We start from the raw sequence: 21769 nt of genomic DNA, 5'->3' as shown, positions 1-21769 counted from the left end.
ATCCCACCAAATTATCAGCATTAATCACATAATCCCCCAGATTCTAAAGGTCTAGATCTCAGTTCCTTCTTGGTATATTTTCTTGGCTGAAATGTACCTAAGAATGGATCTTCCATTACACCTTTCTGAACACAATGGAACATGTGAACATATGCTTCAGAGAATAGCATAAAACCAATTTTACAGTCCCCAAAAGAAATTTTTTACATATTAAGAATGACAGTGACAGATGATTTTTTCCACCTTAATTAAAAAACAACTCAAAGTGCAGATGAAGGGGAAGAAACACGTCACATTAGCAAACTGCCCTAGAATGCTGATACTGCTGTTCAACCATGTTGCACAAATAAATCACTACAAATAGCCTCAGTAACAATAAATCATTTGAAATTTAACAATGTAGAGACTACAGCTCTTACCTGTTTCTACATACAGGCAATACACTGTTGAATCCCTGTGCACCCTGCTCTGCACTACTGGAAACCCAGTCAACTGCTTCCATCCATCTTCTACTTGTCACATAATTGTTATTTAGAGATAATATATGGCCTTCTTTTGTCTTATTCTCGGTCTATGTCAGGGTACCATGATTATATCTCCCTTCCCTGAACCCTTAGCAACAGCAAAGAGACACATTATATATACATATGATGTGTCACATTATATATGAATATCACATGGATAAAGAAGGTATTTGTTTGACTCTGTCTCATTTTTTGTTTATTCTAAAAGAAACACTATTAATAAAGTAATGCAAACAATAGGCAATCCTGCTCCCTCTTGTGCTAACTACGTGCATGCTTTGTAGAAGAATGATTCTGTTTTTCAAAGTCCTTTTTCTTTTTGGCATGAATTGTGATGCTGTAAATTCACAAACTCTGGATTGTAAATCAATGCAATTTTAGTATTTTCTTGAAGTTTTCTTTATAGATCATCCTCTGTTATCCTCTGTAAAATAGGTAGTATTTCTTCCTTCCATCTTGCATTTGGTAGAGCTAAAAATAGGTTCCTCAGGATTGAAACTACTTTGCTAAACTCCTAAAGTTTTGCAGGAAAAATCAAACTGAGACAAATCCCTTATCAGTATTATCTAAATTCTTCTTTCCATTCCCCCTTCTCATTCCCAAATTTTTATCCCTGCAGCCTCCAATAGAATACTTTCTCAATTATTGAAAGAGGAAAATACAACGAAAATTAATACCAATAAATGAAGGGAAATTTTCTGGTTACAGATTCTCCACCATAGGGTAGTAGCATCAACACAACAGGAGCTGTATCAGCTGGCTAATGAAGTTATCAGCAATGATTTTAACAATATTCAAACATAGCATGAAAACACAGGAGATAGAAGTGGGAAATAAAATTATCAGAATTAAATGTATTATTAATTATTTCATTGTAAAAAAGATGGCATTGTGATCAAAGAGAAGTCACTGTTATTGCTTTGAAAAACATCTTTTGTTGCCAGAAGATAAAGGATGCACGTGTTGCTGCACAGTGGTTCAGATTTGGCTGTAATCAGATTTTTGTCTGAACTCTATGATGTTATGCTTATACCTATTCAGTTATTTTCTCCTTGAAAAATCCAAGCAATTGCTTTTAACATATTTGCTGTTAAATTATAGCTAGCTCCATGACAGTTATAATTGCATTGGGTAGGAAAAAAAACCGCAAAATACACCCATATATATACTTCTAAACAATTTATAGTGTCTACTGTGAAAAGGAAAAATATAATCTGGATATCTGCATCAGAATTGTTTTCATCCTGCTTCGTTTATTTGGAACAATCTTCCTGAACTGATTAAATCAGGCAATATAAAAATCTATGTCTCATTAAGCTTTGTATAACCTCAAATGATTGTAAGTTCACTTTCATATCATAATTACAAAATAAGGAACAACTTACTGTATTACATAGGGAAATTCATTAATGGAATCTTATAGAAATCAGATCAGTTCAGTCCAAAGCCTTCTCCTTCTGAAGCAAAACTGACCTCCCAGCATTTACAGTAGCCATCTCTACCGGAATCATTATTGAATTCACTTAATCATGCCTAGTCTGGAACGAATTGCATTTAAGATTTCCCCACAATAGTAATGGTAAGAGTAATTATCATCTCTAACTCCTTCTTAGGTTTCCTCTTGTTTCAGCTATCTGATCAGCATTGTATTTCTGGCTTCTTCTCCTTAGCTACATCGATTAACATGTACACTCTCACTCTATTCTTTACTGTGAGACGAACTGGAGAGTTAATTAGGATTAATTAAGAATTTTCATCTTAAACAAAATGGACTTTCTGACATTTAACTGACATGTTTGTAAAACAGTATTGTTCCAGACACCAGCTTAGTAAAGCATCAGAACTAAATAGCAAATTGATTCTAATGGGAAGGTTATTATGAGAGGGTTAATTTTGAGAGGGGCCCTGTAACTCTGAGATAGTAATTGCTGTATGCTACTTCAGGCTTAAACCTGTGAACCATGGGCTGCTGCTATTTTAGAAACTACGTAACCAGGGACACAGAAAGTGTTTTTGCAACACTCTAATTTGCAATGCTAGCTGCAGAAAAGTGGATGTGATACCATGAGCATCCATTTCTGTTGAACCTGGCAGGACAATGCTGTCTGCTTTAATCACTAGACTAAGAGGTTCCTGATAGTTATGTCTAATTTGTTGGGACGTGTCAGTAACAGGCTAGTAACTTGTCTCAAGGGAAGAGGATCTTGCCCATAACAGAAACTTTTCATTATTATTGTCCCATTTGTCAAGCTGTAGACAAATAGTCACATACAGCTGGCGCCTGAGAGGCAATAGAGCATGAGCCTGAGGGCCAACATACTCAATGCATTTTTAAAATTAATTAATCTCCCATGCTTCTTTCCTCTTTTCTTGGTGTCTCCTTTCACATTTTTTCTCCTGCACTGGCAGCTAGGGTAATATTTGTTGACAATAGTGTGGTTGTGAAACTTCAGCTCATGTCCCTTAAGCAGAGCCCTGTCAGGGCTGCCCCTTCATCCATCGTTCTGCACTGCCTTAATTGGGCAAGGTCAACCATCTTCTTCTCACTAGATTTTCATATCCCTGAGGGGAAAAACATCTCTAGTGAGTGACCTAGTGGGTCTAGGGATACTAAACTTGCAGTTTCTAGTGTAGGCTAGTGCATTTTTAAAATAATTATTAGTGTTTTTAAGGGGATGGGGAAGATTTCTCAAAAATGGCAACATTTGGAAAAATATTATTTATTTTTTTTAAATATCAAATTACAGTTTCTTTGGTTCCTTGGGAGAATTTAGCACAGTTGGACCAGTAATGCATTTCAGTTCCTCTATTATTTTTCAAATTAAAAAAAATACCCAAAACACCACAAAGAAAACCCCAAAATCCAATCTGAAAATAAACCCCAAACCCTCCACCAAACCAACCTAACAAACAAGAGAGAAAATCTAGACTTATTCATCCATACACCTACTCTACGGACATTGTCTGGAATTTGGGGCTCAGGAAGATCATTAAAATGTAATTAAAATCTAATAACAACACATTGCCAACAGACTGAGAGTAACTCCTCATTGGCAAACACAGCCTGTTACAATACTACCCTATTGAAAATTCTGTAATTCCCAAACTCTTAAATTTCATATGCTCAAATGCATGCCTTCAACAAGATTGAGGAACGAAACCTTAAAAAGTGCTCCAGGGAAGTCAGCAGCAAAATTACTGGCCATATATTGAGTAATGAAAAGACCATAGAAGAAGAAACGTTAATTGTATTTGTTCATTCCGTAATGAAAACTACAGGCATAGTCATCAATCAGTTGCAAAGACAAAGAACACAGATTCTTATACTGAGCAATGTCAGGGGCCACGGACACTTGCTTTAATGATAACACACATGGGATTTAGAATTACTAGACATGAAAGTTTCAAAAGCAGTGTAGTAAAAGTGGCAACGTAGGGAATGCAAGTGTGAAACATCTTCATGATTGTTTCAGAGAAAAATGTGATGGGTGAAGAGACAAGGTGATGCTATAGAATTAACCCAGAACTAGGACAAGAACATAGAGTTTAAAGGACTGTGAATCTGTCTTCTAGCACTTTTTCTTCTCCTGTTATTGGAAAGGAAAAATTAACCTTTATTAGAGTTCTGTAGAAGTCAAATAATCACAAAAGCATTGTAAAGTCTAATAAGGAAGTGTAGGAACCCTTCAACTCATGATTGCTAGCTCATTCAGTTGAGGCATGGCTCTCAAAACAGTAGTTTTAAAATACTTTGTGTGTACATTATGACAACTTATAAGTTATAGACATATAAAGAAGAGATAAAGAAGTTGTGCCATCTTGTATTTTATATATTACATATTAAGGGTTTATTGAACAAACCTTTCTGTCCTGTGCAGTAAGCAATCATTTTCTGATGCTGTTAATTAAGTGGCCTGTTTCTGTTCCCCAGTCATGCTACTATTAGGAATTAAAATGAGTGAAGAGCAAACAATAGCACGCAATTATGAGAGAAACAAAACAGAGTTAAGATGGGTGTTCTGTGTGTCCTCATATAGATCCCCTCAGTGCAGGTTAACAAGTCTGGGATATGAGAATTTGGCTTCCATTATAACATTAATATAAATTTGAAGGAGAAAAAAAAAATCACACCCCAAATATCAATGTCCCTCTCAATCTCACTTTTGCTAGCAGAAGAAGCAGCATATTGGGGCATTGGACAGTTTTATCTTCTCAGCAAACCTAGCAGTTAGGAGGAGATGATAATTTTGTCCAGTGAATGTGAAATGTTCTATTTGCATCACCAGTTTCATACATATTGACCTATATAAACTACTAATACAAGGTACTGACTGACTAATAAGTATTGTTCAGCTAAGGGAGAGTCATGGTTGGAGGCATGATCTGTCCAGCTGTTGTTTTGGGAATACAGCAAGTGACCAGTGCTTTGACAGCAAAGCAGTACTCCTTGATCTAATGGTGAGAGAAGAAACATAACTTCCACCTACATATTAGGCTCTCCTGGAAACAAATTATGTAGCTTTCTATGCTAAAGTCAATTTAGAAAGTCAGATTTGAAAGAACATATAATAGAAAAATCCCTGGATGCTACTTTACTGTTTAATACATCAATACATAATACTGCATTTAGTCATGTCTAGAGAGAGATGGAGATTCAGAAATCTAAGATCATGCAGGCCTCCTGTGATTTTGAAGAAACTGGTAAAGGCTAGATCCACATAAAGAACAGAAGTTCTCTAATGTTGTGCACAGAAATGACACTGTTAGGTGCCTGGGTACTGGGACTGAATCTACAGCCTTAAGATATCCTTGTGACTTTCATCTACATACAGACAGACATCTGTGAATTGCATTCCCAAATTCAGCTTAGTAAATGGAGAGCCAGAGGGTGTATGGACACTGTCAGAACAGAATTTGCTATGTCCTGCATGCAGATACCTAAGCCTGTAAACAAGCTAATGAGCACACTGAGAGCAGTTCAGCCCAAATATAACAATCTTGTTATCATAACTAATTTGCCCAGAGAAGTCTACTCCTAACAATTCTGTATCTGAATGAGGTAATTTAGAGCCTGTCTTGTTATCTCTGTGCATAATTTGTGCAGTATGGATCTAACCAGGGGAGTTCTAACTAGAGAGCTATTGCACTTCAGTTGGACTTTGTTTCCTAGTTGTACTGAAGCTGCAGTGCAAAGATGCAGTTTTAATGCAAATGCAGGTTTCAGATTCCTTTCACAGACCCTGAGCAGTGAGAAGTGATTGGTTTGTGTTTACTTCCAAAGTACACAACAACAGGAGTTCAGAACAACTTAAAACCCCATTATTTGATGTGAGTTTATGATTAATATGAGGACTAGGCCAGATGCATAGGTAATAGAAGAAGAGGACAAAAACTCCTGGACCTTTGTAGAAAGCGCTTTTTTTAGCTGCTTGCTAGTTTAGCAAAACACTATGCAGACATCCAAACCACGAATGCCTTCCCAGAGAAGGACTGTGATCTCCATGGCACTGGCATTCATCATCCTTGGTGAAACATTTCTCATGAAAAGTACAGATTTATAACGCTAAAGGGGAAGCATAAAAGATGTAACTTACAGCACAGTTTCCAAACTTGGTAAGATCAGCTTTGCCCTTTAGAAAGAGATAAAAAAAGCTTATAGTTTAACATCTGTACAGATGTCACATGCTGGGGAAATATTATGTAGCAGTGCTCCCTCCAGACGGCAGTGTCCCTTTGAGGCAGGATGGAGCACACATCTGCCTTCCCTTGCATGCACCAGAGCTGTTCTCATTCTAACAATGGGAATCGTCATTCTCCATTAAGCTCATACTGAAAGCCTTGAATAAAAGACTTAAAAAGCTCAGCAGAAAGTATTAATTCTGAAGGAAACATGTAAATGTGGATGAAAACTTCCATTCATTTTTAATCTCACTATGGTAAACCTTGTAATTAAGATGATTAAATGTCTGAATGAAACCCTATATTTACACCCTTTAGAATGCCATAATGAAAAACCATAATCCTGTTTATGGAAAGAAAACAGTAGAGGCCTTTTAAATTGGAAGCATCAAACAAAGCTTGTTATTTAAGCAGTTGGTAATTGAGAACCTCTTGCTTAGCAAAACGACATCTAAGAGTTAACTGTCTAGAAAACCTGTCTTGGAGAAAAAAAATAAATGGGAAGAATCAAATAATATGTTTATGGAAGGAAAATAAAAAATAGTGTTATGCTTATGAATTATCAGCTTATCCACATTGAATGTATTTTACAAGAAACAAGTTAAGGATTTGCAACAAAAACAGTATTAAATGGGAAAGCTTCTGGAGTAGACACATTGAGATGATACAAGATTCCCTTAAGAAGTCAGAGATAGCATTTTTTTAAAGTAATGGTTTAGGAAGAGCAGGAGGTGGGAATCTGCAGGTGGCTGTCATAACGAATTGGCACAAAAACCTCTTCATTGAACCTATTTTCCTTCACCATTCTGAACAAAGGGTTAGTGTCTCACTGAAAAAATGCCTCATTTTGCTGCTTGGTTGTTTCTCAGCAAAGATGACAATAACTTAAAAAACTCATTTATTAAACTCAGGAGATAATTGTGTCATCTGAATCTGAATTGCAAATATTCAAAATCTATTTCAAGTGTGCTTACCACCCCACACTCCCCTGTAAAATATTTGGACAACAATCTAATGAAAGTCTGCATGAATAATCTATGGGTATCACAAGTTTGTGTGTGTTTGCTTGTTTAATGCACTGCCTCTTGATAATATATCACAGCATAAATAAACAAAAATCAAGTCTATATACATACAAAACTTGTTTTCTGATTAAATTCTTGTTAAAAGAAATTAGTGCAGTATTTTTTTCAGTCAGTGGTGGTTTGTAAAGGCTTTCAGATTTTTCTAGAATTGTATTCTGTAAGAATGGAATGTAGGTACTATTCAATCAAAAGAATTTACTTTATCTTCTATTTGAAAGCAGGTTAATAAACCTATATCTCTTTTAATACAGTGTTCTTTCATTAAGTCATCTTTCTTTTCCCACAATGATAAGGTCATACTGATATTCTTAGGAAAGTTCATACATAGTAATTAACTTTGTAGATTGAAGACTGGAATTCTGTTGAAGGACAAATTGCTTATGAGGTTGTGGAGAATGATTAGGCTTGATATTGTATCATAGACTTATCTCCTGTGATAAGCAAATGAAAATTATTTCTAAAGGTGCTGATCAATGTGAATAAATCAATATAGTGTTCATCCACAAAAAATTCTCTGTCATCAAAAATACTCCCGTAACTCATGGCCTTGTTAATTTTAGATGTTCACAGACTGCAAACATGCTTTAAATAGTCTTTAGCATAAATGTATCCCCTACAACATCTTAGTACTCACTTGAAAGTTTGTCTCCCACACGCCTTTAAGGGTCAAAATTTCTTACAACTATTTAGAAGATAATACCATCTTTGCAAATTAGACACAAAAACTAAAATGGTATACCCAGAAACTGAATGCTTTAAAAAAAAAGCATATGTAGACATTCCCACACAAAAATCCTTGAAGTACCTCTGCACTGCAAAAGACAGTTTTACCTGGAAATGAAGTTTCATATTTGCTTCTTAATTTCAGAATTGAATTCACACACTTTCCCCCTGAAAGTTCAGGTCTTTGTCCAGAATTATTTTTCACAAATGGACTCTGACCTGGCAGTCAACTTTCATTGTTGTCTTGTACCTTACTACCAGAGCTTTGTGGAATGATTTACTGTTGAAATAACTCCTCCACACTGCAGAACCTTTCCTGGACTAGATATGGTGAGAAAGCTATGCCAACAGAGGATCAAAATATTTCTCTGCAAGTAATTTTCCTGCTAGCATACCACAGTGGTGCTCAAACAATATAAACTAAAGCAACTGAATGCTCTCTGTAAGCACTGTACTTACCACTGTATTAGTCTTCCACCACCAAAAGCAATGTGTGTGTTACAGAAGAACATTGTGTTAGAATCTGACTAAATAAAAGTTCAGAAGCATAATTTCAGGGGAAAAAATTCTAAATGGTCTGATGACACACAAGGTGCATTTTGTGGAATGGTAATTGTTAAAAGGTGTACGACAATTTCACTCATTATTGATATCTGTCTATCCTTGCACTCTCAGTTTGTTTTGGGAAATCCAATCATAGAATCACAGAATATTAAGGGGTTCAAATGGACCTTACAGATCATCTAGTCCCAACCCCCTTGCCATGGGCAGGAACATCTCTCACTAGATCAGGTTGTTCAAGGCTTTTTTCAACCTGGCTTTGAACACTGCTAGGGTTGGAGCATCCACTACCTCCCTGGGCAACCTGTTCCAGTGTCTCACCACCATCACAGTAAAAATCTTCTTCCTAATATGTAATCTAAATTTCTGCTATTTCAATTTGCACTCATTTCCTTGTCCTATCACTGCAGTTCCTAAAAAAGAGTCTCTTCTAGTCTCTGTAGGCCCCCTTCAGGTACTGAAAGGCTGCTATGAGGTCTCCATACAACCTTCTCTTCTCCAGGCTGAACAGCCCCAATTTCCTTAGCCTGTGTTTGTAGTGGAAATACCAAATAGTTTTTTTCAAATTTATAAGCTTCCTCTGGACTTGCTCCAACAGTTCCATGCTCTTCTTAAATTGAGGGCACCAGAACTGCACACAATATTCCAGGTGGGGTCTCATGACAGCAGAGTGGAGGGGGAGAATCACCCCCTTCAACCTGCTAGCTACATTCCTTTTGATGCAGACCAGGACTGGCTTTCTGGGCTGCGAGTGCACACTGCCGGCTCATGGTGAGCTTCTCATCCACCATCATACCCAAGTCTTTCTCCTCAGTGTTCCTCTCAATTACTTCTCCACCCAACCTGTAAGTGTGACTGAAGTTCACTTTGTTGAACTTCATGAGGTTGTCATCAGTCCTCTTCTCAAACCTGTCAAGGTCCCTCTGGAAGGCACACCCCTTCCCTCCAGTGCGTCGACTGCCGCACACAGCTTGCTGTCATCAGTGAACTTGCTGAGGGTGCACTCAATTCCTCTGTCCATGTTGCCAGCAAAGATGTTGAATGCTGTTGGCCCCACCATCAACCCCTGAGGGACACCATTTGTTACTGATGTCTACATGGACAATGATCCACTGACCACAACCCTTTGTGTCTGACCATCCAGCCAGTTCTTTATCCACCAGTGTCCCATCTATCAAATGCATGCCTTTCAATCTAGAGACAAGGATGTAATACGGGACAGTGTCAAACAGTTTGCAAAAGTCCAGGTAGATGATGTCAGTTGTTTTGCCCCTATCCGCTAATGCTGTGGCCCCATCATAGAAGGCCACCAAATTTGTCAGGCATGATTTGCCTCTGGTAAAGCCATGTTGGTTATTACCAATCCCCTCATTGTTCTCCTTGTGTCTAAGCATAGGAGAATCTGCTCCGTGATCTTGCCTGGCACAGAGGTGAGACTGACTGGTCTATAGTTCCCTGGGTCTTCTGCTTTCCCCTTTTTAAAAATGGGGGTTATATTTCCCTTTTTCCAGCCAACAGGGAGTTGGCATATTTTATTTCCCTTTTTCCAGCCATCAGGGAGTTGACCTGAAAAAAATTCAACTCTGGTGTTGGAACTGACTCTCACTTATTCTGCCTATATCTTTTCCCTCTCAGTTTACTTATCATAATGAAGTAATATCATGCATTCAATTCCATCACATAGATAGTAGTGTTAGACTCGGAAAGAGATTATAAAGGCAACCCCAACAAGATATTTCCCTTTTTCCAGCCATCAGGGAGTTGACCTGAAAAAAATTCAACTCTGGTGTTGGAACTGACTCTCACTTATTCTGCCTATATCTTTTCCCTCTCAGTTTACTTATCATAATGAAGTAATATCATGCATTCAATTCCATCACATAGATAGTAGTGTTAGACTCGGAAAGAGATTATAAAGGCAACCCCAACAAGAGATTCTACTCAGAAGAGAGAAAAACAGAGAGATGGCATTGATAACTGTAATACAGTAATAACAGCCATTCCAGTATAAATAGAAATGGAACACTTTTCTCTAACAAAAACTCAAAAGATTTTATTTTTTGCATCACTTCCATCTGCAATGTGACTTTTTTCCAGGCTTCAAATTTGGAGGAAAAAAATATCCCCACACTACAGACCTCATTTCCTGAAGAGGAAAAGGATAGGCTATGCTGCATCTATTGAAAAGCAACATATTCTGCCTAGCATCATGTCTCCAGGTGTTATGTGATATGCAAATATAAAGACATATGTAGCTATCTGCAGACTTTGCAGAAGTGCCAACTTGAAAAGCATTTGGGAATCTGCATGAGATTTATAGTATTTCTAATATCAATGACACAGCAAATGGAAGCAACCAAAAGAATTTCTGTACTATTGAAAACAAAAGGCAATTTGTACTCAACAACAGTATTATGACATTGACATTTGGAGCAAGTTCTGAAGGCTTCTAGACTCTAAAATAAATCTTCTGTGACCTCAAGGCAGCATATTCACCACGGGTGGCATGGAAACTTGTTACATTCAAGTTCTATACTAGGAATACAACAATCTTGTAGCACAAAAGCTGCTGCTATCCAGTGGCATTTGCAGTATATGAGCTTTAATTAGTCCTGTGGCACTCCAAAAACTGTAAGAAGAATGGTGACTATTTCATTCTTGAAGTTCCACAGTCAAATACACATTGTATCTAAAATACTGAGCATCTAAATATGAGCAAACTGTAAAGGATCAGCATACACACAAGCTGCAGCTTACTGTACCTGGAGAGTGAACTGGAGGTGAGCACATCAGAACAACTCCTTGACCTTCACGTACAGAGACAGCACTTCTTGTCCGACCACTAAAATTCCCCAGATCTATCAAAAGAACAGAGCATTTTAGTTACATACCAAAGACTTTAAATTTTGTGGCTACTGTGACTTATATTTTATTTCCTCTTGTAAAGCTGGCAGTTTCTTTTTTTCATATCTTAATCTATAATAGGAGGGCTTGAAAAATAAATCTATTTCCACTAAAAAAAATTCCATGTTACATCAGCACTTTATTATTCGTTTTAGTGCACTTGGCTACAGTATCAAAAGAAAAGCAGCAGACTATATATATCTGCCATTTACAAAAATAATTAATAGTGATTTTATTTCTTTTTGCTATATCCTGTTTGGGCTTTTTTTTTCCCTCAGCAGAAGTGATTCATATGCAGTTAAAAAAAAGAGATACAAATAGTGACAGCACCTTGGATAATATCCAGACTGATGATGTTGTTGATGTCATCTAGACAGTGCACATAACACATTGTGATGACAAGAAATAAAAATCAGCACATTGGTTCTAAAACTAAATCTGGTCTATAGCACATTTATTAATTTAAAATACTTTCCTTCTGATTTCTCTGGTGTTATAAGCACAATCCAATTGTGGGTAAATATATTTTTCCTCCAAAACTTTCCCTCTAGGAGTGCTATAAGAAACATTTCACTTTACGTACAAAAATTTTTGAATGACGCTGTAGATGCTGCTATGAAGAGTTCATTGTATTTATTTAAAGCCTCTCAACCTTTTACCACACAGAACACAGGACCTGGAATCACATTTGGGGTGGATAGCTGTGTTCTAGCATGGGTATCTGTAGCAGAAGAGACATGAGAGTTCAGTTCTGCCATCAGACCGGTGCCTTCACCCATTCCTCAGTGCCAGCATGCTGTTCAAAGCCTCTGAGACATATCTCTGTGATGTGGAGCAAGGTGAAGAAAGCAGCAAGGGTACCCAAAGATATCTTTGTAAAGGACACAGAAGCTTCAGCAAGTGCTAAATGAGGATCCAAAATATGAATAGATGGGGCCAGTGAGAGCATCTCTCATTGATATTCAATGATCTGTAACCATACCTCTTCATTTCTGAATACAGCCCAAGGTTCTGGGATGAGCCAGAGGGCACCAAACAGTTTGAACAGGTGGAGCAGAATTATTGCTATTTTAACTGCACTCTGCTGATAGTTCTGTGTCAGATGCTGAAATTCCACATCTTGCTCCATGCCTAGTAAAGTGTAAAACTGAAGTTCAATGATTTGCAAAAGTAATATGAGTTGGTTTGGGATGGATTTCATAATGAGGACTAGGTGCATATTTTTAAGTAGAGAGAAACTTTCCAAACAACCTTTTTTATTTCTAAGAGATGTCTTGGGTACAGGCAGAAGTCTAAAATTTAAATGTATCTAAATTTGTGCTGTCTTTGGCCAAAATAAGTCAGTGCTTTAGTTAAAACAATTGATACCATGTTTGAATAGAGAAAATATGGGTGGGGTACAGTAGAATTTTAACAAATAATAGGGCTACATTCCAAAACTAACAAAATTTTGCTAATCAATAGATAATTACTAATTATATTGCATTTTAAAATAAGCCCACCATGGTTATAGCATATTTGGGTGTAATTTCACTTAAAAGTGTTTGTTATTGCATGTTACTTGATAATACCTTCTGCAGAAAAGTAATTATTATTATTTTATGTCTAGAAAATAGTGGGCTGGTATGTCCCTGAATACACAGTTGTTTTGGGTGGAAGAATGTCTTGCAATTAAAACTCTTCTTATTTAAGAATGCCTGGAATTCACTTGCATGCAACTTTGGGCCTACAAGTTTATGTATGTTTGTGTTAAGTCCTTTATTTTTCTAAAAGGAATCTGTTATATCGACCAACACTGTCTGCAGCAAATTAAGAAAACAATGTTTTGCATTCATTTTAATGTACAGTTTAGAATTAAAATCACTTTTTAAAATACATTATTGATGCATATTTGTAAAAACTGTGTCTCCTTATAGATTTTTTCCCAAGGTCATTTTTTTAACTCAAACATGACACTGAATCACTACAAAATTGTTATTGTGGCCTTCCTCCAAAATCTTTGCTGTATGGCTGTCCTAAAATGTGTGGTTTGTTTTATGTCTCAAATGTCTTCATATGTACCAAAAAAACTTCAGTGAATTTAATATTTAGACAGAACTTGAACTCATATGCCATGACTTCAACATTTTTGAGAATGTGTTCCAAAACCAAAGTAGCTGGTCTGTGAGAAAAAGAACTTCAACACTACTGGCTACCTGAAACTCATATTTTATGTCCATTATATGCATCATAAAAGGTTATTTTTTCAAATTTAGATTCAATTTAAATTCAAAATTCAATTTGATATATTTATTCTATTAAAGAAAATAATGTGCACATCTCTCCTCAATGATAAAAGCTTTTAATGTAGAATCCAGTGTCTTCTAGGGTTATGTGTTTTCAACCTTTGTATTTTTACTACCTATGATACACAACTGGAAGCCTATCAACATAATAGAAAGGAAATTTGTGGCATACAAATTGTAACCTCTGTAAGCAGAAGTATAAGTTTCATACTTATGCTATTTTTTTCCTCAGGTGTCTAAATGCTACTTTCCCATTAGCTATAGCAACCTCAGGATAATTTATTTCCCATTTCCTTCTTTGAACATGCATTGTGATGGACAAATATACTTTTTCTTTTTTATTTCAAGAAATGAAAAACAAAGGTACTCTTTCTCATTTGAAAATAAAGTACTATGTATGACAAGTTTCTGTTTGTTCTAACCAATTAATTTCAAACTAAAGAAGGAAAATAACAAAGAGCTTTGAATTTTCTCATTTTGTCTGTTGATTCTGAATTGGATTTATTTTTAGCATACAGTGGAAAAAAGGATTAACAGGTAAAAAGCAGGGATTTAGTTGTAAAACAAATAAATGTAGGAAAGCTTAAAAGGAATGTAAGGTGAAGGATCATGCTTGCAGTTCCCTCACATTAAAATAATAAGTCCAGTATGGAAATTAGTTATTAATTATAATAACTTTTCTTTATTAATCATGGAAATTAAAGGAAAATTTAATTAATTTCTTGTAAATCTCAGCTGTTTCATATCAACATAGGAAAAAAAAGAAGAAAGACAGCTATTAAAACTCTATACAAAACCCAGTAGTTTTACTTTAAAAACTCTAAAGAGGTAGTCAATAAAAGAAAAGGTGGATGGAATCCAGCTTTAGAGGTGGACTGTGACCTCTCACAGAGCAGCACTGGCCATCAGTACAGTATTGCTGCAGTATAAACCTGCAACATGTGTGACATGTAAGAACCCCACAAGGAATGAGCCTATCCTATTATGATGTATATGGCTGATAGACAAGAAAATGCCTTCTTGTGCTCCAAAGGTGTTGACCTTCTGCCCTGAAAGATTAATTTACTCTTATCTCAGAGCTAGCAGCAAAGGAAATAACACTTACGGTATTTTCAAAGCAGTTCCTGGGGGGTTTAGCTTCTTCTCTTTATTTCTCTTCTATACTCTTTAACATGAGACATAGCCTTGATCACTTTAGAAATGTGTAGCTAAGTGTCACTCACCACGTCTAATGTACCTTACTATTAACAATGTATATGCAAAACATACAAAGGACATTTAGGATAGACTGTGTGTGGCAGGAGTAACAGTATTGTCTTTATTGCTAAAAAAATTTTAGACAGTGTCACTAGAGTACACCCTGCAACACAGAAGTGATCTCCACTGTGAAAGGAAAATAGTAGAGAAATTCAAGAGCTAGTGAAGATGCCAGACATTAAATCCAAAAGGTTTGGTGCAATGCTTTCTGGATGTCCTATTTATACTGGAGGTATAACTAGCTCAGTGCAGTTTGAGTGAAGTTGTAAGAGTGGGAAAACTCTTCAGATCTCCTATCCAAAGTAGCTGCCAGGTAGAGTCTCTCTCTGCAGTGGTTATTCCCATTCTTTGGAAAGGAGCTGAAGAATGGGTTTCTCTCAGTACACATACATGTGTATTGATGTGCATTGTGGAAGAAGGACATTTACCACCACAAGAGTATCAGTTTAAATAAGACTCAACAGACAAAAAAACCCACTTCTTCAGGACTGAAAGGAGTAACAGGAAATAAATGAGAAAAATCTCAAGGCAGTCAAAACAGCTAAAAGCTTTACTGGTCTAGCAACAAAATAAACATCTAAATAAAAGGGGAAATATTCTGCCATTGATGAAAGACCCTGTACAAAAGTTAGAGCAGTTTTTATCACTTCCAATTCACCTTCACTGTAGTTTGCTTTTTAGGTATGCACAGGAGCAATCATTCATCCTCTGTGTTCATTAGTTTGATGCAGCTAATGGGGGCAACAGGGAAGGGGAAGTTTTTTCTGACCCAGACAACAGTCCACTCATGATTGCAAAGAAATTAGGATCAAATTAAGGATGAAAACCAGATCTTGCTTTTATTGTAGCCAATTACTTCTTGGTAACCTAGCATGGAAGCTGTGGAAGGCTCTGTACTTCATTATCAGTGACTTAAACCAGTCAACTCACTATTAAATAGAAATTAGATTGGTGCAGAACAATGTCCTCTGCCAGCTCAATTTTGTGAGTTTAAACTACTTTATGTGCAAATTTATTAGGAGTTTAAAATGGGTATAATATGATATGTATTAAAATGGTTAAAGATATATCCTGAAGATACCTAAAGATAAGTATAAAACAGGCAATATTCTTTCCAATAGGGTAAAAATAGCTCTACACAAGGTAAGAGTCTTCTGTCAGTCCAAGGACAAACTTATTTATTGCATTGTCACTAAGAGAGGGTAGCCTTCCTCTCCTTGTATTTGAAAGACAGGGCTAAGAAAAAGACCTTGAGCTGGAATTGTAGCTCTTTTAAAAAAGGTAAGATTTACAGGGAAAATAATTCTATTCAAACATGTTTTCAAAATCCCATTATAACCTAAATCAAAAACATGGTTTGACTGTACACTCTAAACAATAGAAACTATAAATGCTGTGTTTAGTAGTCCACAGACACAAGCTATAGAAGAATGAAAGATATGTATTGAAAAGATATCGTGTGTGATTGTATAGCAAACATTTAAATTGGATTAATTAAATACAATACTCACAGGATATCCAAATGTCTGAAGAAATTAATAGATCATTTTGTATTGACATACACTTATTTTCTAAGAATACCAGATTAAGTAGGTGGAGGTGTATTATTAGAATCACTCCATGGACCTAAGAGTAACTTTTAATACTGAAGACATCAACTAGAAAAGATGTGAAAGGTAACTCAGACAAAAATATTTCTGCCATAACAGAAACATCAGCTCACCATAGTTAATAGGAAAAGCATACATCCTGAACTTCCAAAAATCACATTACCATACGACTTTTAGGTGACAAAATAAGGGCAAGATTCAAGTACTTTAGAATGTATCATGCTTATTATCATTGCTGCTGTTATTATTTATTACCAGAAAGCTTTTGAATCCTTCATGGACCATCAGTCTGACATGACCAGAAAAAGGTCATTTTTTTTTTTTGCTCAAAGAAGTTACTATGCAAGAAAAGAAATAGAGAGAGTATAGAGAAGCAATTATGTAGTTTAAGCCTGTATAACAACCACCCTGCATCTCTGTACATCTGCAGAGCCACTGAAGAGTTTTAAGGAAAGAGGTGGTTATACAGATGTTTTCAGGGAGTGCCAATGATAGATAACCAGAAGCACAGAAGAATGGTTAAAGATTCCTCTCTGAAAATGTAAAAGATAAAGAAGACACAAAACACTGTACTTTCTTGTATTTAGATCAACATCTTCCAGAATCTTTCTCAAATGCTACAACAAAAATATTTCTTCTCAGAAAAAATAAAGAATCATGAAGGGATCTTTGAGCAGTGGTGATCCTTGAGTGTGTTCTTGCAAAAATAAATTTTTTTTTCCCTATCATGCATGTAACATATATGCTATTAATTCAGCAATCCTGAACTAAATTTTCACTACAAAATGTGGAGGAATTTTTAACCAAAGGAACATTTTTCTGTCCTTAACAAAATATTTTTATTTATATAATTTTTATAAGTTATAACAATTCAAAAATACCTGGCCTAGTGCAGTCACTAATATTATCCATTTTATTGTTCTTCTTTATCTGTTTGTCTGTGTCTAGCTCTTTTGTCTTATAAGTAGAGGACTTTTTTTATACTTTCTACTTTTCCTACCACAGAGAAGTTATGAATCCATAAATGCGGCTAATACATGCTACCATAATAAAATTTATTAGAGGAAGCACTATCCTTGTGTCCTAGTTTTGAAGTCACTAATATTATCCATTTTATTGTTCTTCTTTATCTGTTTGTCTGTGTCTAGCTCTTTTGTCTTATAAGTAGAGGACTTTTTTTATACTTTCTACTTTTCCTACCACAGAGAAGTTATGAATCCATAAATGCGGCTAATACATGCTACCATAATAAAATTTATTAGAGGAAGCACTATCCTTGTGTCCTAGTTTTGACTAGGATAGAGTTAATTTTCTTCTTAGTAGCTGGTGCTGTGTTTGTTTCGGATTCAGTATGAGAATAATGTTGATAACACACTGATGTTCTGGTTGTTGCTAAGCACTGCTTACCCTAAGTCAAGGACTTTGCAGTGCCTCGTGCTCTGCCAGTGAGCAGGTGCACAAGAAGCTGGGAGGGAGCATGGCCAGGACATACCATAGAATGTCATGCTCAGTATATAGACTGGGGTGAATTGACCAGGAAGCACCGATCACTGCTGGGGGATGCTCTGGGAATTGGATAGTGGGTGGCAAGCAAATGTATTTTGTATCACTTCTTTCTCTTGTTTTTCTCTCCTGTCTTTCTGTTTTCTCCCTTTCAATTACAACTAACATTGTTATTCTATTAGTATTATAAGTATTATTGGTTTTATTCTTATTATTATATTTTACTTTAGATCAATTGTTAAACTCTTCTTATCTCAGCCCATGGGTTTTCCCTGATTCTCTTCCCCATCCCATAGGGTGGAGGGAGGCCAGGAGTGAGCATCTCTGTGGTACTTAGTTGCTGGCTGGGGTTAAACCATGATATCAGGTGAAGAAATATATATAACTATTTCCTAAATTAATTTATAGAATCTTGTATGACCTCTAGTATAATATTTTTCTTTTCCTTTCCTTCACAAATTAGATTATTTATAATTTTTACTTATTAATTAGAAAAATTAAAGTTTTTATAAAATACAAAAAATAGATTTTTACTCCATTTACTATGCTGTACTTGTTAAAAGGGAATATTAAATTTCAATTGAAATATTCAATACTTGTGATCCTACACAGGTTTTATGTAAATTATAAATTGATATGCTTCTTCCACTGTTTCATCTTGACTAGCTACTTACTTTTTATATAATCTAATCTGCCATGGAATGGCACTCCAAGAGTCTTATGTATATTTAGAGCTTTGAAGAATTTTTTATTTTGTTACACCTAGTTTCAATAGAATCAATTAATACCATCGGTGTCATCAACAAAGCTTAATCCTTCCCAGAGCCTTGAAGAAGAAAGGGAATTTATAGACACCAAAATCTCCCTGAACTTCACTGGGATTTCTGCACTCATAAATCCTGAAGTACTGGATCAAAGTGAATTAGAAGAAGAAATATTTACATGCAGAATAAAATAACAAGATTATGCTGAAAATTATAGAACTGCTATATGATTCAACTTGGCATGCTAATTGCACGATAACTGGGATGTTTGTGGTTACAGTTGTTGATGGTTATGATTAATTAACTACAATCATTCTTCTGTCAGGTTTCATCTATTCTCACAAGAATAATTTCAGCATGCTTCTCAGCTGTCTTTCATATCTGCATACTGCAATATCAAGGCAAAACACAGAATCAAGTGGAAATATTATTTCATCCTTTCATTCCACTCATGATCTGTCGTTTAGGAACAACTAAAACCAAACAAATAAACAACCAACCTTAAGTAACAAGTGAAAAGCTTTCAAATACAAATGCCAACATTTAATCACCAAAGTGTGTCAATAAATCGTATCACTTCCAGATCTTCTGAACAAATAGATTTTTTCACTTGAGTAATATATGCAATGGAATTTTTTTGTAAACAGATTGTTTTACATAATGTTATCTACATCTTGAGAAGAATACATTTCTATTTGCATTCTTTTCCATAGACCTTTCAGGCTCTGAGTGGTAGATTAACCTGTATGAATTCAGTATACATGACACTGATAATTTTACTTTCTTATTTTTTCCGTTCTATATATGAATGCATCTTCCATTTTTCTTGATTACTTTAGTCACTCTTTTTTTCAATTACATGAATTCCAAATATTCAAGGATATATTGCAAACGCCATTTCCTTTGTTGTAACTTCCTTCAACCAGATGTGAATTTTCCTTCCTTTAATTAGTGACTAAAGATCATAGGATTCTGCAAGATTAAACATGGAATGACTAGCACAGTACAATTTCTTATCATCTTATGTATTATGAAATTGACAGTGACTAATCTCCTCCATATAGTTTATTGGAAAATCCCTGGATAGCTGTTGTGATCCACAGGATGTGTAATAAAGAGAAAAAAACCCTTTCTGATTGTTTTTGTGAACTAGCCATTAAGGATAAATTATTCTGTATTTCAGTGAGCAAATTCATATTAGAATGTAAAACACTGCTTACATATATTTAATAATTTTACTTCATGGATTTTGGTCCTAAAGATAACTAATGGATTCACTTCCACATGTTCAGGAGAATGTTACAAACCTTTTAGTCTCAAGGATCCTTTTCCTACTTCTCATAAGTTCCAAATCTGGTTTTGCCAAAGCTGGAATTTGTCAGAAGAAAGGGCATAAAACAGATAAGAAATTAAATTATTCTCATCAGGAAACGTGCCAAAGGAAGTAAGCTTCCCAGGTTCGGATGTGATGGCACTGAGCCCACCTAAATTAAAACTTTACAGCTTCCACAGCTTCTCCATTCAAGGCTATCTTACTTCTTTTATACTACACTGACAGAATACCACCATATTTCCATGATTTGTTTTGTCTGACCTAGTTTAGATCTCTAATTTAAGAAGAGATTAATCCTACTCAGGAATTGATTATTTCTCTTTACTGACTACAAAGGGGACCTAGTTTCACAAATTCAGCAAAGATGTTTTTAACTTCATGGATATTTTATTTAGCAGCATAAATCCATCAAATGTGATGCAGACAAATAATATGCAGAAAATAAAAGAAAAGCCTGTCCTACCAGGATCCTTGTTCTGAAGATAACATGTAGAGATGCTTGATAATGTTTTAGTAGTTTTTTTGGTTTTTCCCTCACTTTGTAATATTTCATATAAGCGGAGGTTTTGTTTCAGAATACCAAGTTATATTCATAAACTAGGACAAATATAGTATATGAGAACTGTTGTTCAGATCTAGAGGTTTGGAGAACCTTATGACTGGCCAGGTTCCAGGAACAGCTGGAGGATTGCAGACACCATTTCCATGAAGTATGACATATCAAATTCTGACTCCACTCTAGAAAAGTCTTTTCACAGCGCTGACTTTTCACTACACTAATGTGTATAAATGCCTCCATAGTTCATTTCTGGTCTGCCATAAAGAAAAGAAGAAGGTCATAATCTCTCAGAAATTATTTATTTGCTCTTCACCAGGATTTGCAGTGCCCAGTATGACCTACAAGTCAATTGTGACAAGATCACTAAGTGTTTGGACACCAAGAAGTAAATCTGTAAGACCTTGGTGTTAGCTGAATAGATCAACTGGAAATGAAGGCCTTACACACACACAGAGTGTTTCCTATGTAGCAGCTGGTTGTTACACATGATGCTAGGTAATGATTTTGATAAGGCTGTTTGTATTGGGGTATGTGATTCTGCTTAATATCAAGGTGATACCAGTCACTGCAAATCACAGTTTAAGTTATGAGCACATAATTGAAGAAGTAAGTGTCATCAAAGGTAAATAAATTGTTGCCAGTCATCTCAGCTAGTATAAATTACTGTCTTTGTGCTTTAACCTTTTCAATCTGTAACTGGAACACATCAATTAAAAGCCCTGTGAAGGTGGTCTGAATATTCCTTTAATGATCTAATGTGTGGCCAATGAATGGCACACTAGTTATGCATTTGTCATATCATGAAAGTTAAACCTTCTTAGGTTTCATAATTTCATGAGATCTTGGCTAAAGCAGTTTCAAGTGCCTCTTAAAGGGTGTTTACTTCTGTCACCTCTCTCTTTGTATTCTACTGTTGTTCTTCTGTCACTTATTTTCTAATTCTGACACATGCTAGTGTCAGAGAGCTTGTTTAGCATGCAGC

The 21769-nt window shown here is 35.7% G+C and overlaps 1 protein-coding gene across 1 annotated transcript in view; it reads right to left on the bottom strand.

Moving 5' to 3' along the window:
- The window catches only part of LOC103805269 (contactin-5-like), a gene marked incomplete at both ends in the record, with an annotated part of 101710 nt that overhangs the window by 48995 nt on the left and 30946 nt on the right, over window positions 1-21769 (bottom strand). Inside the window, one exon of the mRNA XM_009077909.1 lies at window positions 11335-11430. Coding sequence (XP_009076157.1) covers window positions 11335-11430 — 96 coding nt within the window. The remainder of the gene's footprint in view (window positions 1-11334; window positions 11431-21769) is intronic.

Source organism: Acanthisitta chloris, unplaced genomic scaffold, assembly GCF_000695815.1.
Source record: "Acanthisitta chloris isolate BGI_N310 unplaced genomic scaffold, ASM69581v1 scaffold9107, whole genome shotgun sequence".
Classification (NCBI taxonomy): domain Eukaryota; kingdom Metazoa; phylum Chordata; class Aves; order Passeriformes; family Acanthisittidae; genus Acanthisitta; species Acanthisitta chloris.
This window is presented reverse-complemented; position numbering and strand designations above follow the sequence as displayed.